At 46.5% G+C, this 26,806-nt stretch overlaps 1 protein-coding gene and 1 long non-coding RNA gene across 4 annotated transcripts; one reads left to right on the top strand and one right to left on the bottom strand.

Moving 5' to 3' along the window:
* Positions 1 to 1,030: 1,030 nt before the first annotated feature.
* Positions 1,031 to 18,203, bottom strand: RNASEH1 (ribonuclease H1). 3 transcript variants are annotated; one of them, XM_009183628.3, is made up of 9 exons: positions 17,373 to 17,479; positions 16,719 to 16,910; positions 16,063 to 16,178; positions 10,317 to 10,481; positions 8,548 to 8,647; positions 5,022 to 5,076; positions 4,601 to 4,685; positions 3,879 to 4,003; positions 1,076 to 1,811 (listed from the first exon to the last, which is right to left on the bottom strand). In XM_009183628.3, the coding sequence occupies exons 2-9, from the start codon at positions 16,724 to 16,726 to the stop codon at positions 1,725 to 1,727; spliced, it is 741 nt and encodes a 246-aa protein (XP_009181892.1). In that variant the 5' UTR covers positions 16,727 to 16,910; positions 17,373 to 17,479; the 3' UTR covers positions 1,076 to 1,724. The 3 variants fall into 3 exon arrangements, with proteins under 3 accessions (NP_001272431.1, XP_009181892.1, XP_021780156.1); NM_001285502.1 differs by lacking the exon at positions 16,719 to 16,910 and having other exon boundaries at positions 1,031 to 1,811; positions 17,373 to 17,599; XM_021924464.2 differs by lacking the exons at positions 1,076 to 1,811; positions 3,879 to 4,003; positions 4,601 to 4,685; positions 5,022 to 5,076; positions 16,719 to 16,910 and adding an exon at positions 5,748 to 7,167 and having other exon boundaries at positions 17,373 to 18,203.
* A 7,711-nt stretch (positions 18,204 to 25,914) lies between these two features.
* Positions 25,915 to 26,489, top strand: LOC108581542. Its single transcript, XR_001893820.3, has 2 exons — positions 25,915 to 26,261; positions 26,363 to 26,489. It is a non-coding gene; the product is annotated as an uncharacterized LOC108581542 (long non-coding RNA).
* The last annotated feature ends 317 nt before the right edge of the window (positions 26,490 to 26,806 follow it).

The following is a 26,806-nucleotide window of genomic DNA, read 5'->3' on the forward strand; positions in this document are numbered from 1 at the left end:
ACTGTACCACTGCGTAACCAAACAAGCATAAAAAAGAAAACACTTTCTTAGAAAACCATTCCAGCTAATAAAGGCAAGCAAAATGACAGAATAAGAATACCACCATTTCACAACCCCAAATAATTAACAGATCTTGGCACTGAGCATCAGCCGCTGTCAACATGGTGCTTTCCTGAGCAAAGCACCTAACCGCCTATTCTTCTGCCAAAGGGATCAAATCTGAGGCTCATCAAGCCTCTGGACCCAGCTGCCAATGTGCAGGAAAGATAGAGGGCCATGCTGAACTGCACCATGACCATGCGGTCAGTAAAATCTACCCTGTGGGAAGCCATGGGACAAACAGCCCAGGCTCTTCAACAGATAAATGGCAGGGAAAACAGCGAGACAGACGGCACTGCAAATGGATACTGAATTAGTTAAAAAAACAAACAAAAAAAAGCAGACAAGACTAAACTGCCATCAAGAAACCAAGAAAGTCATTTCTGTAAAAGTTGGGATTACTTCTGGGGGCAAGGAGCGGGAGAACAAGGGGGCTATGGCTGGAAGGGTACTTGGAGAGCCTTCTGGGGTATCTGGCAAAGTACTATTTCTTCCCTGGGTGGTGGACACAAAGGTATTCACCTTACAATTGTAATCATTCATAAGCTATACATTTGTTTTGTGTTACTTCCTGTATGTTTTTATGATAAAAGTGTTTAAAACTAAATAAATAATCATGTCAAACTTTTATTATTATTATTTTTTGAGACAGAGTCTTACTCTGTTACCCAGGTTGGAGTGCAGTGGCGCAATCTCGGCTCACTGCAACCTCCGCCTCCTTGGTTCAAGTAATTCTTGTGCCTCAGTCTCCCAAGCAGCTGGGACTACAGACCCATGCCACCATACCTGGATACTTTTTGTATTTTTAGTAGAGACAGGGTTTCGTCATGTTGGCCCAGCTGGTCTCAAACTCCTGACCTCAAGTGATCTGCCCACCTTGGCCTCTCAAAGTGCTGAGATTACAGAAGTGAGCCACCGTGCCAAACCAGTGTTTTTTTTTTTTAATTTGCACAGTTTTAAACAAAAGAGCCAAATAGATATTTGAAAGATTTATTTATGCATTTCAGTCTTTTACAAGTCATAGCTGTTCCCAGAGAATGGCCTAGCAGCCAGGGTCGCCTGCAGGCAGGCTTTGCCCTATACTAAGTGCCCGGCAAGCAGGCACATGGGGCTGAGACCCAGCCTACGCCCGGCCCACTGAGCTGCGCGCCCAGGCCCTGGGCAGCATGTTTCTCTAAGGTACCCATGCGCACAAGTCACCTATACAAGCAGGAGACTCAGTCCTGTCGACTGGATGGTAAATGGAAGCTTCCAGAACACTTCTAGATTTCTGAGTTGCATCTTTTAACCAATGGTTCTTTGATTTATCAAAATATAAGCCACAGAATTTTAGGCCATTTGCCTTGCTTGCCTGCAATAAAACAAGCAAGAACAGTATCGAACCCAGTAAATATAATGCAGAAATCTCACATAATTCTCCAATCTCAAAGATGTTCAATTTATTATATACTTAACCATTTTTTATGAAAACATGTCACAGAAGGCCACTGTGCCTGATTCCGTGTGAAAGACGCATCTGCCCATCACCGCGATGGTCCCACCTGCAGGCTGTTTTCCACACCAGTAAGCACAAGCAGCAAGACAGCCACTGGCTCAAGTTCTCCCAAGGACTAAAGTCACATGGCTCAGTCTTCCGATTGTTTAGCTCCTTTTTTGGCTAATCTATCAGCTTCTTCATTGCCTATAAATCCCGAATGACCAGGAATGTGCATCTGTTAAGATAAATGTTTTCCTTTTATTTTTACTCATCTTTACATAAGCGACACATGACTATATTCTCACCATAAAAAAACATTCAGAAGACTGCATAGTGTAAGCTCAACTTCGACGCTCCTCTCCCCAAACGTGATCCTCAGCAGCACGCTGTTGATTCTTCATGCGTTTATGCAACGGATGTATTTACAAACATTCCATTTTGTTTTTCTACAAATTGGATTTTACCATTCATATTGCTATTTCCTCCCCCACTTATCAATGGGACTTGATAAGCTTTCCAGGCAAAACACATGTATGTACAGATGGGTGGACGGATATGTATGCAACACACACACACACGCTTCCCTTGCAGTGCTGTCAGAAAAACCAATGTACTTATTTAACTACTGTCTACATTTACGTTGCCAAAGCAAATTTACACATCAGGCTACCCAACTGTTATCAGTGGTTCCGGGAAGGCAGAACAAGGCAGGGTTGAGACAATGGTTGCAGTTTAATTTGTTCTGTATTGTTTAAAAAAAACTTTTTAATAAACACAATCTATAATTTTAAAAAATGCTTCCATCTTGGAATAAAAGTTCTATCACCAAGACTTTAATCACACAACCTTACTATTGTTTGAAACAAAATACACTGATAGTTTTATTTAACATTATGATGCATTCCGAAGAAACGAACAGGGTGACATACAGCTGTCATAGTAATGTCATGTGCCCAGGTTAGGTGTTAGTTTGTGTTCTTAACAAAATGTAAGTTTTGTAGAACATCCCTCAAACCACACTGCCTATGTATTCTATGCCTAGTGATACTCTCACTAAAATTGTATTACTTGTGGTTGCAGTGAGCTGAGATTGCGCCACTGCACTCCAGCCTGGGCAACAGTGCGAGACTCTGTCTCAAAACAATAAATAAAAGGTTGACATGATTATTTATTTAGTTGTAAACCTTTTTATCATAAAATAAAAATAATATAGGAAGTGACACAAAACAAATGTAATCCCAGTACTTTGAAAGGCCAAGACAGGTGGATCGTTTGAGGTTAAGAGTTCAAGACCAGCCTGGGTAACATGACAAAACCCCATCGCTACTAAAAATACAAACATTAGCCAGGTGTGTGGGCATATGCCTGTAATCCCAGACACTTGGGAGGCTGAGGCATGAGAATCACCTGGACCCAGAAGGCAGAGGTTGTAATGAGATCACGCCACAGCCTGGGGTGACAGAGTGAGACTCTGTCTCAAAAACCACACCAAACCAAACCAAAAAACCGTATTACTTGTATGATAAGGGAAAGAATCAAATGTGTATATGTGGGTGGGTTTGTTTTTCTGAGACAGGCTCTTGCTCTGTCGCCCAGGCTAGAGTGCAGCGGTACAATCTTGGCTCATTGCAACTTCGACCTCCCCAGCTCAAGTCATCCTCCCACCTCAGCATCCTGAGTAACTAGACTACAGGCATGCACCACTACACCTGGCTAATTTTTTATTTTTTCTAGAAACAGAGTCTTACTATGTTATCCAGGCTGGTCTTGAACTTCTGGGCTCAAGAAGTCAGCCCATTTGGGCCTCCTAAAGTGCTGGATTACAGGTGTGAACCATTGTGCCCAGCCTCAAATAGTTTTATTTTTTTGAGACAGAGTCTTGGAGTCTCATATCGTTGCTCAGTGCTGGAGTGCAGTGGCGCGATCTCGGCTCACTGCAATCTCGGCCTCCCGGGTTCAAGTGATTCTCCTGCCTCAGCCTCCTGAGTAGCTGGGACTACAGGCGCACACCACCATGCCTGGCTAGTTTTTGTATTTTTTAATAGAGATGGGGTTTCACCATACTGGCCAGGCTGGTCTTGAACTCCTGACCTCGTGATCCACCCACCTCAGCCTCCCAAAGTGCTGGGATTACAGGCATGAGAAACTGTGCCCAGCCTCAAATATGTTTTAATATACATTATGATATTAATTGCATGGAAATTGTTATGTCATGAAACCACTTACATAAACCACTAATCTCTAGTAAACTTAGCTTATTTGGTCATAATAGCCATAAGACATGAACATTTAAGATACTCACCCACTGAATGTCCATCCCCTGGGTGAGCCTCTCCAGTGCCACGAAGTCCTCTTTGTTGATCACCTCTTTCCCTGCACTTGTCTTCCACCCATTTTCCTTCCAACTTTGAACCCAGTTAGTTATACCTACCAAAATGCATGATCACTGGTGAGTCAATCTTGAGTGTCCTGCCTTTTTCACCTCCTTAGTCTTACCTCTTATAATTGATCCCACTTGTATTCTGAGTCACCATCCTTGACTCTTCACTTTCTTAGCTGGCCTCAGCGCTTTAGCTTTTGGCACAGCCTGAAATACCCACTTCTCTTCCCCTTCCCCTAACTTGTATTCTACCTACAGCTGTCAGCTTAAGATGTCATTTTTCCCAGGAGCCTTCCCCAGTCTCATAAGCATCCCCTACATGCTCCTATTCAGGGCATTTCCCAAAGAAGCAGTCAACACGCCATCTTAAGTGACTTATACACACACAGACTAGAAGTAACACTAGAGCAGAGCCACTTCCACTTCTGACTGCATCTCCAGTGCCTGGCGAAGAAATAAGCATGTGGAAAACATCAGAGCAGCAGAAGGCAGACTCCAAAATCCTCACTCTTTGCTTGATACCTGACACACCAATGTCATCCCCCTCAACGCTCCCATTTGGGTCCTGCCCTGTTACAACACCTCCTACCAATTTCCCTTCACAGTTACTGGAAAAACAGAAGAAATCAAACGTGAAAGCTTACCGTTTATAGTAAACATACTGTCTGTATACAGAACCAGTTTACTGATGTTTTGAGCCTTTGCTTGTTCAATGGCTTTGCAGGCTGCCTTGAAAAGACAAGTCGATAGTCATGCTACAGAAAATGTTCAACTTTGACATTACTGAGGTTCAAAAGTACTTCAAAATTGAAACATCCCCTCTGTACTGTGATGATCGTATTCTCTGTATGAAACACTACTATACATACAATTCTCCTGTGCAGACATCTATCTGAAATAAGTTTTTACAATTTTTCTACAAAATTCCTATTTTTCAAAATTGCTATTAAACCAACGTCTCTTCTTCAAATATCTTGTATATATACGTAGAAAAAAAAAGAATTATTTTATAAGTTCATACTCAACGCTCAAAAATGAGAGGCTTAAATGTATCTGATAACTTACATGAATTTCTGCTCTTTGGTTTGTCTGTCGCCCAGGAAGTCTAATGCCTACATTTCTGTTTCAAAACAGTACAAAAGAAAATTATAAAGTGAATTCTCAAAGTGATTCTTCTTAATGGATAACAAACTAGTGTGTATACTTATTTGAAATATAAAAGTATCATATAAAAATCAAACTAACAGAGAGACTCCCAGAAGCAGACAGGAGCAAACAGGTTTCCACACTCGGGCACGTTCTGACTCTCATGGGTTCCACTAGGGCAGAGGAAGTAAGAGCTAGTTCTCTGCGGACCCTGGGTTAGGCCCTATGGCTGCGGCGGGAAGAATCCCAGGAGAAAACTCAGGAAGAAGAATGGAGAGTGAGGTTTCAGACTGAAATTACTAAAAACCTCCAGGGAGTAAAACAGGAAAATGAAATCAAGGAACCAGAAAAAACCCTCAGACAAGTTATTTAAAATTTGGGGTCACCAGGAGATCCAGTGTTTCCTAAAAGAATGAGCAATTTTTGGGCCAGGCGTGGTGGCTCACACCTGTAATCCCAGCACTTTGGGAGGACAAGGTGGGAGGATTGCGTGAGCCCACAAATTTGAGAACAGCCTGGACAACGTAGTGAGACCTCATCTCTACTTAAAAAAAAAAAAGAAATTAGCTGGGCATTGTGGTGTGGACCTATAGTCCCAGTCACTCGGGAGGCTGAGGCAGGAGGATTACTTGAGCCTGGGAGTTTGAGGCTGCAGTGAGCTATGATCATGCTACTGCACTCCAGCCCAGGCAACAGAGTGACACCCTGTCTCATTAATAAATAATAACAAGCAAACAAAAAAGAATGGGCATTTTTTGAATGCAAAGAGTTGAGGCAGAAGAATAATAAATGGTCTAAAGCAGGGGTCCCCAACCCCCAGGCCATGTACTGGTACCAGTCTGTGGCCTAAGAACCAGACTGCACAGCAGGAGAGAGGTGGGCAAGCCAGCGAAGCTTCATCAGTGTTTACAGCCACTCCCCATCACTCACATTACCACCTGAGCTCAGCCTCCTGTCAGACGGGCAGTGGCACTAGATGTGCACAGGAGCATGAACCCTACCTTGAACTGTGCACCCAAGGGATCTGGGTTACGCACTCCTTATGAAAATCTACTGCCTGATCATCTATCACTGTCCCATCACCCCAGATGGGACCGTCTAACTGCAGGGAAACAAGCTCAGGGCTCCTAGTGATTCTAGGAGCAAGTTGTAAAATTCTTTCATTATACATTACAATGTAATAATAATAAAGTACACAATAAACGTTAAGTATGCTTGAATCATCCCAAAACCATCCTTCCGCCCCATGCCCTGTGGAAAAATCGTCTTCCACAAAACTGACCCCTGGTGCCAAAAAGGTTGGAGATTGCTGGTCTAAATCAAGTGCCCAGCATCTCAAACACAGGCACAGAAAGAAGAGCTGGTAACAATGTCCCCAGACGGGAAGTCTGAAGGATTCCTCCTGAACTGCCCATGAGGCCAACCTGAGGCCCAGGAGCCTCCATGGCCCCGTGCTTCCAAAGAGGCCACACACACGATTCTGGATACAAACAAACAGACAATGTCTGTCCTTCCAGCTTCTGAGAACCAGCCCCAGGTCTGTGCCATCCCATTTGCTTTGAGGCGCAGCTCCCAGCCCAGCCATGATCTCCATGGAGGTATCCAGACGGGACCCCTGGAACATGAACCCTCTGTGGTCAGCTCTAGGTCTGTTTCCTGCCATACTCCCAGTAGCCCCCAGCAGAAACAGAAGCAGCTGATGTCTTCTGACTCTGATCCAAACCCTCAACTTACAATTAGAATCTAGATCTTGAAATTCTGTATGAAAGACAACAGAATAGCAATTGTATACACTGCGGTACAACCCCATCCTCTCCCAGCCCAGTGTGATGAGAGTAAACTATGAAATCGATGAGGGAAAAAAAAAATCAAACCCACAATATGAAGACTTTGTTGAAAAACACCATGGTATGGTATCATAGAAGGAACACCGGACCAGAAGTCAGAAGTCAGGAGTGAAGTTGAATTTCTGGACCTGAGAGGCATTAGCATGTACCCTGGGCAAGCGCTAAGCCCACGGATACTCAGTGCGACCCACGCTTGCCTCCTCTTCCAGGGTTCCAAGCTAAAATGAAATGGTAACGTGAAAGAAAGTAAAAGAACCTTGTCAACTGTACAGTGCAGCAGAAATGTAAAGTGGTATTATTATGGAACAATTACATCAAATCTGCCTCACGGCGTTCGTGGGCACAGGTAAATACTGGAGAATGCAGGTCGGCATCGGTGCATGGTGATTTTGCAGGGCTGAAATTCCTCCTCTACACTGAATCTTAGGGCTACCCACTACAGTTCAAGTTCATTCACATCCAGGGGCTAGGTGTGTTTGGATAATCGCACTTCACTTCACCCTGTGTGCCTTCTGAAACACAAAGCATCACCTCGAAGACAGTCTGGTGATGTGACGGCTTCCAAGTCCGGAGACTGCCCCTGCCCCCTTGTGCATGCCTCCGAAGACCATCTCCCAGTGTGCCATGTGACTGCAGAGTCAAGAGGAAGTGAGGCCACATCAGCAAGACTAAGCTACTAAAAACCTCCAAGAAGTAACGGAGGAAATGAAATTAAGGAACCAAAAAATCCTCAGACAAGTTATTTAAAATGGGGGTCACCAGGAGATCCAGTTTCCTAAAAGAATGAGCAATTTTTGGGCCGGGGTGGTGGCTCACACCTGTGATTTCGGCGCTTTGGGAGGACAAGTTGGGAGGATCGCGTGAGCCCAGAAATGTGAGCCCAGCCTGGGCTACATAGTGAGACCACATCTCTACTAAAAAAAAGACTCCTCTTGGGAGGCTGAGGTGGGCGGATCACTAGGTCAGAAGATCAAGACCATCCTGGCTAACATGGTGAAACTCCATCTCTACTAAAAATACAAAAAATTCGCCGGGTGCAGTGGCAGGTGCCTGTAGTCCCAGCTACTCGGGAGGCTGAGGCAGGAGAACGGCGTGAACCTGAGCAGCAGAGCTTGTAGTGAGCCAAGATCGTGCCACTGCACTCTAGCCTGGGTGTCTAGCCTGACAGAGTGAGACTCCATCTCAAAAAAAAAATAGACTCCTCCACAGGGCAAGAAAGAAATGCCAAAGCCAGGTGTGGTGGCTCACGCCCGTAATCCCAACACTCCGAGAGGCCAAGGTGGGAGGATTACTTGAGCCCAGAAGGTTGAGGCTGCAGTGAGCTGTGTTTGTGCCACTGTGCTCCATCCTGGGCAACAGAGTGAGACCCTGTCTTAAAAAAAAAAAAAAGCAAAGGAAGTAAAGCTGAGGTACCTGACATTCTGAGAAGCAATGCCGCTTAGCCCTAACACGAACCAAAGCTGCTCCTCTGCTACCCGCTGCCAGAGCTATTCATCTGCAGGTTTTCCCAATAATCAAATAATAAGCAGATCCCGCCTCATCTTTTCACAACTTGTGGAACATGATTCAGTAAAACTCTGCTTGCTTTGTTTACTTACAAAGGATGGCCCGGCCCCCAGTAAACGCCGATTCCCGCTCGTGGCCTTCTACGCCCATTACTGGAGCAGCAGCCATCAGTGTAGACGACAACAAAGTCTCCTGTGGGAAAAGGGAAGTAAATACTGCTGGGCTGACCTTACTGAAAACTGAAATTCACCTCAAAAATCCTCTAGGTCGAGTTAGCATTTTAACCCGAGGGCATTTTACAGCGCTGCAGACGGGAAACGTGCTCAATTCCTTACGAGGGGGCACCTACCATCTATGCTAGGAATCCGCTTACATTTTGATCTGGTAGGCCAGGCAGGTTCAGGACGAAGGCAGTCACTTTGTCAAACTAGGGCCTGCTGCAAAGAACTACTGTTCACATCCCACACTGAGGGTTCAAAGGACAATGACTCTGTCTCCATGGCAGGGTCACCTTCACTCCTAGGGAGCATCCTCCCAGAGACAAGCAGTGCCTCAGCGTGACGGTGACCCTGCCTGCCAGAGGGCCCAGTCTCCTGACCAGGGCTGGTCCAATTTCTTCCCTGGTATATTTGCCACTAGTTAAATATGGTTCCTGTCTTTGCTTCTTTCCCTCTTGATAGAGGGTGTGATTGACACACCAATGCTGTAAAGAACAAGGTAAAAAAGGACGGATGGGGGCACTCTCAGGCCACTGGTGACCAGGACACTTCAGCAGTGTGGTGGGAGCAGAGGTCAGGTTGCAAAGTGTTAAAAGAGCTGGGAGAGAGGGCAAATAGAGGTGACATGCGCAGGAAGTGGAAGTACGTGTCCCAAGGACGGCAAACTGAGCTCAGCAGTGGCGAAGGGGCAGGGATGGGGACGTGCTCCTCACAGGAGCGGGGCTGAGCGCCAAGGGGAGTGTGGGTGTCGGGCACGGCTCCTCAGTTCAGCTGGAACTTGACTGTATGAGCACGACTACAAACTTGCCGCCCAGCGACTGAACTGTCTCAGGAGCCAGCACCTGCCACCCGCCATGTTCCAGGCCACTGAGCCTCCAGCAATGGTCAGTGCCTGGAAATGGCTCATCTCCCTGCGACTCCACAAATCTTTGCTTCAATTCCTACTAGTAAATCACCAAATAAAGAATACTTGTTTGATCTTTTTTTACATAACTGCAAAACGTATCTATAAATAATACAGCTTGGCAAAACATTTTCTACTGGTTTCCCTTGAATTAAATTAGAACCTATAAATATACTGATTTATATTTTTTAATGCTACTTATTTCTATTTTCTGCTCATGTAAAAGACACAAAGGAGACTTCTATTCTGTGAGTCACTAAATACATACAACTGATTCCTGGAGTGAAAGGTAGCAGAAAAGTTCACTACTACTTTGCTTCTCAGGATAAAATAGAATCTCCTGTTTTTCAAAGACTGGGTATGAAAGGTTAAAATGCTGGTGCTAATCAATCATAACAAGCAGTGGCGTGCGGGGTGTTTCTTATTTGAAAAAGCTGGAGTCTTCATATTTTATCTTAATAACGTTAAGTACTGCATGCACAGGGAGCACTGGTATTTCAGAAGATTACGGTTGTTCATTTACATGTAAGGGTTTTCCTAAGAACATCCAAAAGTTTAATTCTGCACCACTTGATCAATTACAAAATAATGGCCTTAGTGATTTCTAAATAATCTTTACACATAAGAATGAAGATAATAAACATCAGCTCAAACTCTCCCCATTAAGTGGGAAACACCTTTTACACATAACATGCTCATGATGGTTCTATTAAAATTTGAAAACCCAAGGAAGATGTACCCATGTAGGAAAACGTGTCTCTGCTAACTGGAGGCGCCGGCTCCATGCTCGGCTTCATGTGCTTTGCATAGGGCTCTGCGCTTTCATCTCCATCTCCATCCAGTGGCTCATGGAGTCGCTTGCTGGCTTTCATCTGCGATTCTTGTCCATGTTGATTTTCCTGCCCTGAAAGACAGAGTCCACTAGTGAGCTGGAAACAATGAACATAACACGAAATGCTAGAGAATGAAGACATTCAGTCTTAAGTTATTTAGTATCATTAAATCAGACTTAAAAACACCCTCTGTATGTGGTCCTACGAGGGAAACGAGGCAATGACCCCCCTCCACGCCGCCCCGACTCCCCTCCGCGCCGCCCCAACCCCCCCTCCGCGCCGCTCCAACCCCCTCTCCGCGCCGCCCCAACCCCCTCCACGCCATCTCAACCCCCTCCACCCTATCTCAACCCCCTCCACGCCATCTTAGACTTACAAGGGAATGACCCCATTCACACCATCTCAGACTTTGATACTCTGAGAAATAATTCTAAATTTTTCAAGATAAGTTTGGTAAAGACAATGAGAAGACAATAGCAAGGCTTCTGTTGAAAGTAAAATCTGGTTGGTTGGGTGCAGTGGCTCACACCTATAATCCAAGCACTTTGGGAGGCCGAGGTGGGCGGATCACCTGAGGTTGGGAGCTCCAGACCAGCCTGACCAACATGGAGAAACCCCATCTCTACTAAAAATACAAAATTAGGCAGGAGTGGTGACGCATGCCTGTTAATTCCAGCTACTTGGGAGGCTGAGGCAGGAGAATTGCCTGAACCTGGGAGGTGGGGAGGTGGACGTTGCAGTGAGCCAAGATTGCGTCATTGCACTCCAGCCTGGACAACAAGGGTGATATTCCGTCTCAAAGAAAAAAAAATAAAAGAAAGTAAAGTGTGGTTTTGATGGAGATAATGACACCAAGAGTTCTTGACCCTTTAGAGATCATGGACAGTTTGAAATAAAAGGGGCTCTTTCTCCAGGAAAAACATGGTCCAAAATTGTGTATATAACATGAGTGATGTTGCTGGGTGCAGTGGTGCATGCCTACAGTTCCAGCTACTTAGGAGGCTGATATGAGTATCGCTTGAGCCCAGGAGTTTGAGTCCAATCTGGCCAACATAGTGAGACTCCTTTGCTTAAAAATAAATAAATCTAAAAAAAGATGAGTCATGGCCATGGTTCAGCCCTTCCCCGCCTCAAATACAACTACATGGACACCAAATTAAGAACCTCTAGGAGGGCTTAGAGGGTACAGGTTAGTTTAGTTTGAATAAACAGATAATGGGACATATTAAGAAAGGGAAACAGGCTGGGAGGCCGAGGTGGGCAGATCATTTGCGGTTAGGAGTTCAAGACCTGCCTGGTCAACATGATAAAATCCCATCTCTACTAAAAATACAAAAATTAGCCAGGCGTGGTGGCGCACGCCTGTAATCACAGCTACTTGGAAGGGTGAGGCAGGAGAATGGCATGAACCAGGGAGGCGGAGATTGCAGTGAGCTGAGATCACGCCACGGCACTCCAGCCTGGGCAACAGAGCGAGACTCCATCTCAAAAAGAGAAGGAAACAGAGACCAGAAACTAAAAGGAAGCAACTGGGTCCCTTCAGGGGGGGCACTCTTGCAGTTCTTCTTTTGCAACAAAGTTTTTCTTCAGGGTGTACTCAAAGTTAATCCCAAATCGATTTTTTTTTTTTTTTTTTGAGACAGAGTCTCGCTCTGTGCCCAGGCTGGAGTACAGTGGCACGATCTCAGCTCACTGAAACTTCTGCCTGCCTGGTTCAAGCAGTTCTCTGCCGCAGCCTCCCAAGTAGCTGGGATTACAGGCACCCACCACCACGCCTGGCTAATTTTTTTTTTTGTATTTTTAGTAGAGATGGGGTTTCACCATCTTGGCCAGGCTGGTCTTGAACTCCTGACCTTGTGATCCGCCCGCCTTGGCCTCCCAGAGTGCTGGGATTACAGGTGTGAGCCACCGTGCCCAGTCCCAAAGAGATTCTTTTTTTTTTTTTTGAGACGGAGTCTCGCTCTGTCGCGGCCCAGGCTGGAGCGCAGTGGCCGGATCTCAGCTCACTGCAAGCTCCGCCTCCCGGGTTCCCGCCATTCTCCTGCCTCAGCCTCCCGAGTAGCTGGGACTACAGGCGCCCACCACCTCGCCCGGCTAGTTTTTTGCATTTTTTTTTTAGTAGAGACGGGGTTTCACCGTGTTAGCCAGGATGGTCTCGATCTCCTGACCTCGTGATCCACCTGTCTTGGCCTCCCAAAGTGCTGGGATTACAGGCTTGAGCCACCGCGCCCGGCCCCAAAGAGATTCTTAATACCATCTCAGGGTTATCTGGGAAGGGCCCATATCTCACTCACTGGGTAATATTATGGAAACTGAAGTAGAATCACTAAATTAGACCACGACTCAAAACACCAGAGTTTCAATTTGTGTTATACCTTTTATCAGCTGTGAACTCTGTCAACTGAATTAAACCCTCTGGGCTTCTGTAAAATGAAGCCCTGGGCTAGATGATCTGAAATGACTTTTCCCACACTATCATTTTATGGTGTGAAAATAAAGACACAGGAGCCACCACCTACCTGCAAACAACCCTAACTCAACACTACAGGATTCACCTCCAGCTCTCAACTCCTAAACCAAGGATGAAGAAATGGGGCACAAACAGAACACCTACTAGAAAGGCACAAGACAAATCTCCAGCCTAGTGGAGCTTCTCAACCCACACCTCTCGGAGCACTCAGGGAGCCTGGGCGACACTTGACTCTGATCAGCCCGGCGTCAGCAATGCCGGCGTTTCCACTGCCAGGTTTCATTATCACATTCTCACCTCCAAAACCTGCCTCTAGGTGCTCTACTGAAGTAAACACAAATACTCCGCTCCAGGTCAAAGTGTCATTTCGTAGAACCGTAACACTGATACAAATACTGGCTTTACCTACTGTAACAGAGATGGACACTTCCTACAGAACAGACAAGACTTTGAAGGAGGAAAAAACCACACTTGTCAGTTAAGTTTTACTTCACAAAATTGTGGTTTTTAAGTAAATTAACCTTAAATCAGCTTATATAAACCATAAGAACCAGCAAATAGCTCAATAATTCTAAAATAAGGATAAAAGTACTGTTAAAAAACAAAAAACTGTCAAAGGGGCTAATGCTTTTTCTTTGATACAGATCTGAATCATTAAAAGCACTAAATCTCAATTTATAGTCGTAAGTCACTGACTAGGAGATCTCTGAAGTTTTAAGAAGCAGATTCACAAGGAACTAGCTTGCTTTAAGATTTAGAGTACTTAATAAAAACAGAAACATACTTATATTGGCAGAACTGAGATACAAATAAATTACTCATTGGTTAAAAACAAAAAATTTGTGAAAAGGAAAATTATGAAAAGGAAGTATCAGGAACCCAGCAAAGAAGGAAAGAGCCATATTTTCAAACCTGCTTTCTGTCTCAAACTGATTTTTCCATCTGGTAGAAAAATGAACAGCTGTAACAGCGAGGATGAGGCTCAGCATTACTGCCTCCATTCTCCCCTAACATCCCCGTGGTGGGATTGTATAGGCTGAGAGAACTATGGGAAGAATTTATAGTTTAAAGCAAGTATGACAGTGGTCCCTTCCCAAAACTAACCCCCAAGGAGATAAAGAGGGAGCACACACAAGTAACAATGTTATGTTGAAGGCCGGGCGCGGTGGCTCAAGCCTGTAATCCCAGCACTTTGGGAGGCCGAGACGGGCGGATCACGAGGTCAGGAGATCGAGACCATCCTGGCTAACACGGTGAAACCCCGTCTCTACTAAAAAGTACAAAAAACTAGCCGGGCGAGGTGGCGGGCGCCTGTAGTCCCAGCTACTTGGGAGGCTGAGGCAGGAGAATGGCGTGAACCCGGGAGGCGGAGCTTGCAGTGAGCTGAGATCTGGCCACTGCACTCCAGCCTGGGCGACAGAGCGAGACTCCGTCTCCAAAAAAAAAAAAAAAAAAAAACAATGTTATGTTGAAGACTTATAGGAGCATCATGGTCTGACCAAGGACAGAGAAGTTTCACAATCCCCTTGGACCCTCGCTGCCATCAGGATGTCTGTGCTCATCGGTCACCTCCTGATCTCACCTCCGCCTTTCTTTCCCCTTCCCTTAACACAGAAGAAGTCTCCAGTTATATTAACTTAAGATGGTTCCTCAGGACATTAGTCCACCACCTTCTTGGCTTGGTGGCTCTCGGAAAAAAGTTGCCTTCCTTGCCCCAACACCTTGTCTCTCAGCTTATGGGCTGTCATTGCAGTAAGCAGTAAGAACTGTCGCATCGATGAGCCTTTTTCATGTGTCCTCATTCTCAAACAAGCAGAACCTCCTTTAAAAGCTACTGAAGAGCGAGAGGGTGGAGCAGATGCACTAAGTGAGGGTCGCCCCTACTTTGGAAACTAACTCTTCAGGACTCCATTCTGGACATAACCTTCCTCTCTCTGAATTGTGCTTTGTCCAGGATTGTTATGATGATTCAAAGGAGCAGTTGTTCAGTGTTCAGGCATCTCAGTGGCCTCCAGAGAGGCTGTTCAAGATAAGGTAATTAAAATTATGCTCTGCTCAGTTTTAATTTGCTGGAGTAAAAAGTTTGTAAGTAACATTCATGTAAGAGCACTTCCTCAGTGTAGATCCAGAAATACTTTTAAAATCTTGTGCTTTAAAGTTGTCACCCACTCATCTGAGTTTGCATAATGGGCTTTAAACTTCAAATTATATTGGGCATTAATCTTATATTGGGCTTTAAACTTTGAATAACCATACTTTATATAACACATAAAATTGGAAGAAACTGGCCAGGCATGGTGGCTCATGCCTGGAATCCTAACACTTTGGGAGGCCAAGGCAGGTGAATCACTTGAGGTCAGGAGTTCAAGACCAGCTTGGCCGATATGGTGAAATCCCATCTCTACTAAAAAAAAATACAAAAATTAGCCGGGTGTGGTGGCACGCACATGTAATCCCAGCTACTCGGGAAGCTGAAGCAGGAGAATCACTTGAACCCAGGAAGCAGGGATTGCAGTGAGCCAAGATTGTGACACTGCACTCCAGCCTGGGCAACAGAGTGAGACTGTCTCACGGAAGGGAAAAAAAAAAATTCAGATTGTGTGACTGTCCTCAATAAAAAGGAAACACCATAAAGGTGCATGCCATGAAAGAACCACACTCATTCCTATAAACTGTAGCCCATTCAGTCTAATAACTATGCAAGTTTTTTTTTTTTTTTTTTTTGACAAGTCTTGCCCTGTCACCCAGGCTAGAGTGCAGTGGCGCAATCTTGGCTCACTGCAGCCTCCACCTCCCGGGCTCAAGCAATTCTCCCGCCTCAGCCTCCCAAGTAGCTGGGATTACAGGTGCACACCACCACACCCAGCTAATTTTTGCATTTTAGTAGAAATGGAATTTCATCATGTTGGCCAGGCTGGACAAGTATTTTTTTTAAAAGACAAGGAATTATGGCATAAAAGGCTGAATGGAACAGGAGAACTGAGTCCTGGCTTATCCCTAATACTGTAAGTAATATGAACCACTATTTGTAACTGCTTTCAGCCTGTTCTAATTTGTAAAATGAAAATGATCACTCGAGGTTCTCTACATGCCTAGAGGGTAGCTATATAGATCAAATGCCATCTGGCATATGAAAGCCTTTGAATAGGTTAAAATGTCAGACTGACATGAGAGGTGACTACCTTCTGAAACTTCTGGGCTTGCAGATTTCCTGACAAAGGTCCAGGCCTCATCCTCTGTGGCAAACTTCTTAAATCTGGCAGCAGGAAACCGGTCCACCTGTGCTTTGCACTCATTCCTGGAAAAGATGTGCAATGTTATTTCCTCCTTCCCTAACTTATCCCCTTTTTTATTAAGATTCTTAAAGTTGGAAATACAGTTGTCCCTTGGTATCTGAGGGAGACGGATTCCAGGAAGTCCTCCACCCCCATCACAGATACCACTAGCAGAGGATGCTTAAGTCCTTTGCATAAAATGGTGTATTTGCACATAACCTACACACATCTTCTTGTATGCTTTAAATCATCTCCAGTTTATAATACCTAATACAATGTATATAGTTGTTGTACTGTGTTTTCATGGGTATTTTAAAACTGTATTCTACGTTTATTTTTTCCAAATATTTTTGATCTATGGTTAGCTGAAACTGAGGATGCAAACTGGATATGGAGGACCAATTTTAGTGTGAAAAGGGCAGAATCATGCCTTATAGTTTCATCCTGCACGTCAGACTCTACACCTGTGTTCTACTGTATGCCAGCCAGCACACCAGCACCGTAAGGCTTTCGTCAAACTCAAAGCGTAACAAAATACTGGGGCCTTTGAAAAAAATATTAACCATTTCATTACGACAAAAAGGTCAACTTCTGAGATGCTTCTTCCTCAACACTATAGCTGCCGTGGAACACAGGTAACGACCTCTGGTATCTTGTAGTGGGAAGAGTTCTGGTGGTAGAGGCAGAACACGTGGGCTGAAGTCCTTTCTCTGTCAGTTCGTGCCCTGGGAACTTCCTGACCACAGGAACTACACCTGCAAGTGAGAATGATCCCTCTCACCTCCAAGCGTTGTTACAAGGATCCAACTGCAAATACTGGCTTATTCGAATTGACCTTTTTAAAAAGGGAAGATTAGATTAGGTACTGAGTTCCAGTCCCAATTTAGCTGGTACGGAAAATCTGGTAACGGGGGTTAGTTCTCAGGGCGTGTCACTTTTTGTTGTACTTTAACTGCAACAAAGATGAAGGATTAAACACAGGGTTTATTAGGCCACCCCTTTCCAAACAAGTCTTCGGCGCGGTCCAGTCCCCGGTCGTGAGCCTCCTGGAACCCCGCCGGCCGAGCAGGAATACGAGGCGGTTCCCCGACCACCCACAGCCACGGCGCGCGGCACAGACTAGGCCCGCCAGGCTCCCGCCGCCGGGGTTAGCCGAGCTCCGGCCTCCCCTCGACCCCGGTGCCGGCAGGGAGGCGCCTAGGCGGGCGGGCACTCACCAGGTCAGAAAGACCCCGGTCTTGCGGCCCCTCCTCACGGCATAGAACATCCCGAACCCGCGAGAGCCGCAACGGCAGGACACGGCGGCCAAGGCGACTCTGTGGGCCAGGAACACAAGCCAGCTCATCGCTCACTCCCGGCACCGGGAAGCATTTCGACTCCCGGCCCAGCGTGGGCGCGACCCCGCAGCACTTCCGTCCGCGGCGCGGAAAGATGACGCACGTCTGGGCGGCGTCCTGATGAGAGCCGGGGCCTAAGGAGGGGAGGGGTCGCCGGGCGGAGCCTGGAGCCCGGTCCCCGACGAGCCCAAACTCGTCAACTTCCTGTCGGTACTTGAAGAAGCGGGGAGAGGGCTGAGGTCCCGAAGGCAGGCGAGGTCTGGGATGGGGCGGGGCCCATGGGAGCGGGGCCTTAGGCGCACCTGACCGGGCTGAAGCCCAGAGCCCCGCAGAGGAAGGTCGAGATGGACCGTGTGGGCTCCTTCTCTCGCCGCCCCCAGGCTGCCTTTCGGGGGCCAAGCCCCGGCGCGCTCGGGTCACCGCGGGAAGCCCTTGAACCCCCTGGCGCCCGGCGCCCACGTGCGGTAACCGCGGCTCCTCGAGAGCTCCCGGGATGCGGATCTGCAGTCAGGGCTGTGGCCAAATGAATGAATGCACATTTTTTAGTGGGAAGGAAGATGTTAGGATTCATGAATTAGAATAAGCACAAAGGAGGGCGAGAGGGGAGGCCGTGGAAGCCGCATTCCTCGCCTTGCCCCGGGCGCACACTCCCGAAGGGTCGCGTCCCCTCCCTGCTCCACTGCACGTGCGTGTTTAATCAGGGCGTGTCCAGTGCCTCAAGCACCACGACCCGGGAGAAAACTGAGTTGAGAAGGCAGCTTTTAGAATTCTGCTCCCTATTTGACCTTTTGCTCTGTAAGCAAATCAAGTTATTTTAAAAGTCTCCATGGGTTGGCGGGGCGCAGTGGCTCACGCCTGTAATCTCAGCACTTTGGGAGGTCAAGGCGGGTGGATCACCAGGTCAGGAAATCGAGACCATCCTGACCAATATGATGAAACCCCAGCTCTACTAAAAATACAGAAGTTAGCCGGGCGTGGTCGCCTGCGCCTGTAGCTACTCAGGAGGCTGAAGCAGGAGAATCGCTTGAACTCCAGAGGTGGAGGTTGCATCTGGGCGACAGAGTGAGATTCCGTCTCAAAAAAAAAAGTCTCCTTTGGCAAACATTGTTTATCCAATTATTTTTAAACCACTTTTCTTTAATTTTCTTAAGGTCTTCTAACAAGCCTTTTGCACACCTGCCATGTGTTTTGTCAGGCCCTGGGGGTGAAGGTGAGAAAGTCGAGAATCCCTGGAGATAACACATCAGCAAATAGTGCGCAGGCGGAACAAGCTGTTGGAGGAGAGAGAGACACAGAGCAGAGAAGCAACTGCACCTGGAGGGTCGGGAGGGCCTCACATCAGAACGACTAAGCAATACAGTTTTGAAGGATAATAATTTTTTTAAAATTTCATTCACATGAATTAGAAAGAAGCAGGACATTCTAGGAAGAAGGAACCGCCCAGGCAAAAGCGACGCGTAGATTGGCATGGTCAGTTTTTGTGTTCCTCTGTGAAATCAAAGATCATCTTTTTTTTTTTTTTTTGACGGAGTCTCGCTGTGTCGCCCAGGCTGGAGTGCAGTGGCACGATGCACGATCGGGGCTTACTGCAACCTCCACCTCCCGGGTTCAAGCAATTCTCCTGCCTCAGCCTCCCAAGTAGCTGGGATTACAGGTGCCTGCCACCACGCCTGGCTAACTTTTATGTATTTTTAGTAGAGACGGAGTTACACCATGTTGGCCAGGCTGGTTTTGAACTCCTGACCTCAAGTGATCCGCCTGCCTTGGCCTCCTAAAGTGCTAGGATTACAGGCATTAGCCACTGCGCCCGGCCAAAGAACATCAATTTTAAACAGTTCAACTTTCCTAATTTTAATTTAAATTGGCCATAGCTTTCATTCCTCATTCCTACCTATTGCACTTCAAGACAGATTCTTATTTTAAAATAAAAAGACACACACAGCTGTCCCTAAAGTCCATTGATGACTGATCATCCTACCCTTGTGTAGGTATCTGAGGAAGCCCAGAGATGCCCAGGAAGGCTCTCAGGATGACCCAACAGCTGCCCCCACCTCACCCGCATATCTGGGGGTTGACCTACCAAGGGCTTGCTTTTCTATGCATACAAGTTGGTCCTGTATCACAAGGACTCATCTTCCCTGAGAAGTCCTAGGTTGGAATTACCTGAGGATGTTTGCAGGATCATCCACATGACTTTTCATAGTGCCAAAACCCTCTCTCTTCTTTCCCCTTCCCTTCCTTCCCTCCTTCCGTCCTTCCCTCCTTCCTCTCTCTTTCCTTCTTTTCTTCCTTCTTTCTCCCTTCCTTCCTTCCTTTCTTTCCTTCCTTCTTTCTTTTCTTTCCTTTTCTTCTTTTCTCTTTTTTCAGGGTCTTACTCCAACACCCAGGCTAGAGTGCAGTGGCGTGATCTTGGCTCACTGCAACCTCTGCCTCCTGGGTTCAAGCGATTCTCCTGCCTCAGCATCCCGAGTAGCTGGAGTTACAGGCATGCACCACCATGCCCAGCTAATTTTTGAATTTTGAGAGACAAGGCTTCATCATGTTGGCCAGGCTGGTCTTGAACTCCTGACCTCAAGTGATCTGCCCAACTCGGCCTCCCAAAGTGTTGGGATTATAGGCGTGAGCCACCGCGCCTGGCTGCCAAAACTATTTATTTTGACTTTTCATTGACTGGTTACTCCTGAAAATCTTTTTTATCTTAATCTCTGGCTTAAAGAAATATAGGATATTTCTCATCCTGAGCAAACACAGGATCAGAAATCAGAAGATGAGTGTATATGTGGTCTCGGTCACTTAGCTCCTTCGAAACTTAATTTTCTCTACTGAAAAAAAAACAATGGGAGTGATAATTCCCACTGCAAAAGGCTTTTGTTTTGAGGATGAGATTTTAGATGAAATAATAAATGTATGCATAGCCTATTCCTGACACATGACATAAACTCAAATAAAAGTCGCTATTGCCATTATCTATTATACTCTGTAAATTAGGAATAACAAAACCATTTCTGCTTATTTCTCAGGGTCCATTCAAGAATTGTGTCCACAATATACCAGGCAGTCGTCTAGACCTGCATCGTCTAATGCCCACCTCAGCCTCCCAAAGTGTTAGGATTACCGGCGTGAGCCACCGCACCCTGCCTGCATGTGGCTGTTGAGATGTGCTGTATGATACACACCAGACTTTGAAGACTCAGTGTGAAAAACAAAAAGAATTTTAAGGGGGGGGGGGGTCGAGGGGAGGCAGAGCATTAGAACAAATAGCTAATGTATGCAGGGTTTAAAACCTAGATAACAGGTTGATGAGTGCAGCAAATCACCATGACACATGTTTATCTATATAACACCTACATGTTCTGCACTTGTATCCTGGAACTTAAAGTAAAATTAGAAAAAAGTAATAATAAAAGCCAACATGGCATTCATTACTGCCAAAAAAACAAAACACATTGTTAATTTTGTATATTGATCACAGGTTGAACTGATAATATTTTGAATACACTGGGTTAAAGAAATACATTTAAAATTAGTGGCCGGGCACAGTGACTCATGCCTGTAACCCCAGCACTTTGGGAGGCTGAGGCAGGTGAATCACCTGAGGTCAGGAATTTGAGACGAGTCTGGCCAACATGGTAAAACCCCGTTTCTACTAAAAATACAAAAATCAGCTGGGTGTGGTGGTGGGTGCCTGTAATCCCAACTACTTGGGAGGCTGAGGCAGGAGAATTGCTTGAACCCGGGAGGCAGAGGTTACAGTGAGCTGAGATTGTGCCACTGCGCTCCAGCCTGGGTGATAGAGTGAGACTCCATCTCAATAATAATAATCATCATAATGAAATTATTTGTTGCTGTTTTACTTTTCAAATGTGACCACCAGAAAAGTTTAAAAGGCTTGTGTGACATCATTGAATGGAGCTGTTCTAAACATGGGTAAGACAATGCAGAACTTCGGTTGCAGGACAGAGAATGAAATAAACCCGTAAGACAGAGAAGTGACTGATCGTGACTGCTAGGGTGTTTACAGCATAGGCTGGTGACGGGAACGAGGAGCGTGGGGATGAGAGCCGATGTGGGCGAGAGTGCGTGCAATGCAGGGTCAGGCGTTGGATTCATCTCCCAGGAGTTGAAAAAGGTGGCGTTCCTGTTCTTTATTGGCATTGCTTGTGACACTGAGGACTGCCCCTCTTCCTGAAGAGGTTGGTCAGGAAAATTTTTTGTTAACTTTTATTTTAGGTTTGAGGGTCCACGTGCAGGTTTGTTTTATGAGTAAACTCATGTCATGGGGGATTGTGTACAGATAATTTCATCACCCAGCAATAAGCCTAGTACCCGATAGGCATTTTTTCGGATCCTCTCCCTCCTCCCATCCTCCACCCTCAGGTAGGCCCCAGTGCCCACCGTTCCCCTCCTAATATCCCTGTGTTCTCACTGTGGAGCTCCCATGTATAAGTGAGAACATGCGGTGTTTGGTTTTCTGTTTCTGCCTTAGTTTGCCTCCAGTTCTATCCATGGTGCTGCAAAGGACATGATCTCGTTCCTTTTTATGGCTTCATGGTATTCCACGATGTATATGTATTACATTTGCTTTATCAAGTCTACTGTGGATGGGCGTTTATGTTGATTCCATGTCTTTGCTATCATGAATAGTGTTGCAGTGAACATACACCTGCATGTGTCTTTATGGCAGAACGATTTAGATTCCTCTGGGTATATACCCAGCCATGGGATTGCTGGGTTGAATGGAAGTTCTGTTTTAAGTTCTTTGCAGAATCACTATGCTGCTTTCCGCAATGGTTGAACTAATTTGCACTCCCAATATTATATTGTCTGTAGCTGAGAAAGCTGAAATGTAAAGATTAAGTCACTTGCCCTCAGACATGTAGACAGGAAGTGGTACAGCCAGGACTCAAACCTGCCTCCAAAGTCCATCCTCCTAAACCTAAGTCATGGTTTTCAAAGTGTGGTCCTTGGACCAGCAGCAATAGCACCACCTGGGCGCTTGTTAGACATGGAAATTCTGGGCCTTACCCTGGACCTTAGCATGGGGATCCCTGGGGGTGGAGCCCAGCGGTTTGTGTTTGGGCAGCCCCAGCTGATTCTGACGCACCATCCGGTTGGAGGCCACGGTGTGTGATGGTCCCCGCCCTCTGGCAGCTGGCCTCCCTCCTTCATTTCTGTTATTCCATCTCCTTCTTACAACAACCCTGGGAGCCCGGCAGGGCAGATGTCGATTTTATTTAACAGATGAAGAAACTGAGCCTTGAGGTTTTATGACTTACCCAAAGTCATTGCATTAGTTTTGGAACTGAAACTTCAATGGCAGATCTTCTGGCTCTTAGTCTGAGGCTGTAACTAGCACCCACAAGGACTCTGGGAGCACCAAGGTCAGAGCAGGGGCTAGTGCTTCATTTCGCTGCCTCTAGTGAAGGAGGAGGGGGGTCCCAGAGCACAGCTTCTTCTCCGTGGGTCTGGCCCCTGATAGCTGGGCGCTTACTCTGATGTGCCGATGAGATTCCGCCTTATCCCCTGCAAGCCATTTGTGCTGTGCTAGGATTAAACGGTACAGTTTGGAACCTTAGCTGCCCACACCCTGAGGGCCAATCATGCAGAACCCACAGGAAATCTCGGGGCAGAAGTAGTTTGCCATAAACGTCCATTTCCTAATTTTTTGTTGTCATGACAGGGTCTTGCTCTGTTGCCGAGGCTGGAGTGCATTGGTGCAGTCATAGCACACTGCAGCCTCAAGCTCCTGGGCTCAAGTCATCTTTCCACCTCTACCTCCAAAATAACTGGTACTACAGGTGTGCGCCTCCTGTATAATTTAAAAAAAAAAAAATGTTTTGAGGCCGGGCATGGTGACTCACGCCTGTAATCCCAGCACTTTGGGAGGCTGAGGCGGGCGGATCACGAGGTCAAGAGATCAAGACCGTCCTGGCCAACATGGTGAAACCCCGTCTCTACTAAAAATACAAAAAAATTAGCCAGGCGTGGTGGCAGGCGCCTGTAATCCCAGTTACTTGGGAGGCTGAGGCAGGAGAATCGCTTAAACCCGGGAGGTGGAGCTTGCAGTGAGCCAAGATGGCGCCATTGCACTCCAGCCTGGGCAAAAATAGTGAAACTCCATCTCAAAAAAAAAAAAAAAGTTTTGAGGTTACAGGGAGCTATGATCACACTACTGCACTCCAGTCTAGACAACAGAACGAGACCCTGTCTCTGGAAAAAAAATTCTTTGTAGAGACAAAGTTTCACTATATTGCTCAGGCTGGACTCAAACTCCTGGCCTCAAGCAATCCTACTGTACTGGCCTCTCAAAGGGCTGGAATTCCAGGCGGGAGCCACTGTGCTAAGCCTCCATTTCCTGATGCAACTCCATCCATAATCGCATTCCATCCATTATTCAACAATCCCCACACCTTCACCTCCTGCCATGACCCATGATGCCTAAGGTTGGGGAGGGAGAACTTCACTATGGTGCGGGCAATGTGGGGGTCACCTTAGCCATAGAGAACCTAAAAAGAGTGATCAAGCCTCACCTGAGGTCGGGAGTTCAAGGACAGCCTGACCAACATGTGAAACTCCGTGTCTACTAAAAATACCAAATTAGCCGGGTGTGGTGGTGTGTGCCTGTAATCCCAGCTACACGGGAGTCTGAGGCAGGAGAATCTCTTGAACCCGGGAGGCGGAGGTTGCAGTGAGCCGAGATCGCGCCACTGCATTCCAGCCTAGGCAACAAGAGTGTAACTCCATCTCAAAAAAAAAAAAAAAAAAAAAGTGATCAAGCCGACTGAAAGTCAGAGTGCTCTGTTATTATAACCGAGCACTGGGAATTCTAAACACTGTCAGTGATACTCTTCCCAGAAAAAAACTCTCCTGTAATTATATGTGTATAATTCCATTTTTATGCCTAATCTTTTAATGAACATGTCTTACGTGGGAATTAATCCCAAGGGCTCCCAGCTATGCACTTGGTTCCAACACATCTTCATTCAGCCACAAGAAGTTGATTGGGTTCAGAAGCAGAGTGCTAGCTTCAGGCACGGTCTGATCCAACTCATGGGCACCGCAACCTCCTGCATTTAAACAGCAGGTTTGAAGTAAACCATGGTAGCACTGTGACTATAAAGACAAACAAGGAGCACTTGCTTTACTTCGCTTCATTCTATGTGATCACCTGTGCTTAAAATTTGAATCAGTGAAACAGGGCAGTGGGAACTGCAAGGTGAAATATTTCTGTTATAGTGAGGATTTCAGCTCATATATTACGTATTTTACTGAATTCGAATAATGTCTTTAAAACTGAAATTTAGCCGGGAGCAGTGGCTCACGCCTGTAATCCCAACACTTTGGGAGGCTGAGGCAGATGGATCACGAGGTCAGGAGTTCGAGACCAGCCTGGCCAATATGGTGAAAACCTGTCTCTACTTAAAATACAAAAATTAGCCAGGTGTGGTGGTGCGGGGCTGTAGTCCCAGCTACTCAGGAGGCTGAGGCAGAAGAAATGCTAGAACCTGGGGAGCCGAGATCGCGCCACTGCACTCCAGCCTGGGCAACAGAGTAAGACTGTCTCAAAAAAAAAAATTAAATAAATAAATAAATAAATAAAATAAAATTGAAATTTTTTTTTTGGCTAGGTACGTTGGCTCATGCTTTGGGAGGTCAACAGAGGAGGACTACTTGAGGCCAGGAGTTTAAGACCAGCCTGGCCAACATATGAGACCCTGTCTCTACAAAAAAATTTAAAACTTAGCCAAGCGTGCCTGTGGTCCTAACTTCTTGGGAGGCTGAAGTGGGAGGATTGCTTAAGCCTGGGAGGCTAAGGCTGCGGTGAGCCGTGATTGCACTACTGTACTCCAGCCTGGGCAACAGAGTGAGACTTTGTCTCAAAAAAAAAAAAAAGGCCGGGCCGTGGCTCACTGTAATCCCAGCACTTTGGGAGGCCGCAGGTGGGCGGATCACAAGGTCAGGAGATCGAGACCAGAGTGACAGCCACTGTGCTGTGGCTCAGTCAAGCGCGGGCGCCAGGGGCTCAGCTACTGGAGGCCGAGGCAGAGAATGGCGTGAACTCCGGGAGGCGGGAGGTTGCAGGAGCCGAGATCGGCCATTTCGCACTCCAGCCTGGACGACAGCGCGAGACTCCATCTCAAAAAAAAAAAAAAAAGGAAAGAAATGTATTGCTTTTTAAAAGTATAATTGTTGGTTGTTTTGTTTTGTTTTGTTTTTGAGATGGAGTTTCACTCTCATCACCCAGACTGGCATGCTGTGGCGCGATCTCCGCTCACTGCAACCTCCACCTCCCATGTTCTAGCGATTCTCCTGCCTCACTCTCCCCAGTAGCTGGGATTACAAGCACCCGCCACCATGCCCAGCTAATTATTGTATTTTTAGTAGAGGGGGGTTTCGCCATGTTGGCCAGGCTGGTCTCTAATTCCTAAGCTCAGGTGATCTACCTGAGGCCTCCCAAAGTGCTGGGAGTGCAGGCGTGAGCCACCGTGCCCTGCCAATTTTTGGTTTGAAACCCAAAGAATAATTAGGAAAATGACGATTATTCCTATTACATGATTATAATTGAAAATACCTTTGTTGAATGGATACAGGTGCTGAAATAGTGCATTCTCGGTGTCAAACGGATGCTTGGAATGGATGGATAGATTGGATACCTGGTCCCTCCAAATCTCATGTTGAAATCTGACTCCCAGTGTTGGTGGTGGAGCCTGTCTCGAGTCTTGGGGTCATGTGCCTCTTGGTGCCATCCTCTTGTCCCCTCGGGAAGGAGTGAGTTCTTGCTCTGTTAGTTTTTGCCAGAGCTGATGTTGAAATGAGCCTGGCACCTCCAACACTCCTCTCTTCCTTCCTCTCTTGCCATCTGATGCCAGCTCCCCTTCCCCTTCTGCCATGAGTGGAAGCTCCCTGAGGGACTCACCCGAAGCAAATGCTGACGTCATACTTCTTGTACAGCCTGCAGAACCTTGAGCCAAATAAACCTCTTTTCTCCATAAGTTACCCAGCCTCGAGTATTCCTTTATAGCAACACACAAAGGCTCGGACAGAACGCAGAACGCCACTGCTGCCTCCCCAACCCCTGTGAGTCCTTCCACGTACACACCCCCCTCGCAATCTGCTCGCTGTGGGAGGACTCTCCAGTTTACCCACTGAGACTGAATAGCAGTAGACACGCCCCCTTGTGCCCGAGGAACGACTGGTTGGTACATTACTGTGCTAATGGCACTTTAATTGCAGTCTTTCAGGGACAAGGAATTTTTGTGTTTTACCCCAGTAAATGACAGGCCCTAAAGTAAACTGCGAAGGAGGACAATGCC

The sequence above is a fragment of the Papio anubis genome, chromosome 14 (assembly GCF_008728515.1).
Source record: "Papio anubis isolate 15944 chromosome 14, Panubis1.0, whole genome shotgun sequence".
NCBI classification, from domain to species: Eukaryota; Metazoa; Chordata; class Mammalia; order Primates; family Cercopithecidae; genus Papio; species Papio anubis.

Excerpts from the sequence above, each read along its gene's own strand:
- RNASEH1 (NM_001285502.1), bottom strand. The coding sequence starts at position 17,500 with ATGAGCTGGCTTGTGTTCCTGGCCCACAGAGTCGCCTTGGCCGCCGTG. Across the intron at positions 10,482-16,062 it reads AAGCCCAGAAGTTTCAGAAG|GGCAGGAAAATCAACATGGA; the intron begins GTAGTCACCTCT and ends TCTGTCTTTCAG. Across the intron at positions 4,686-5,021 it reads ACCAAAGAGCAGAAATTCAT|GCAGCCTGCAAAGCCATTGA; the intron begins GTAAGTTATCAG and ends TGTCTTTTCAAG.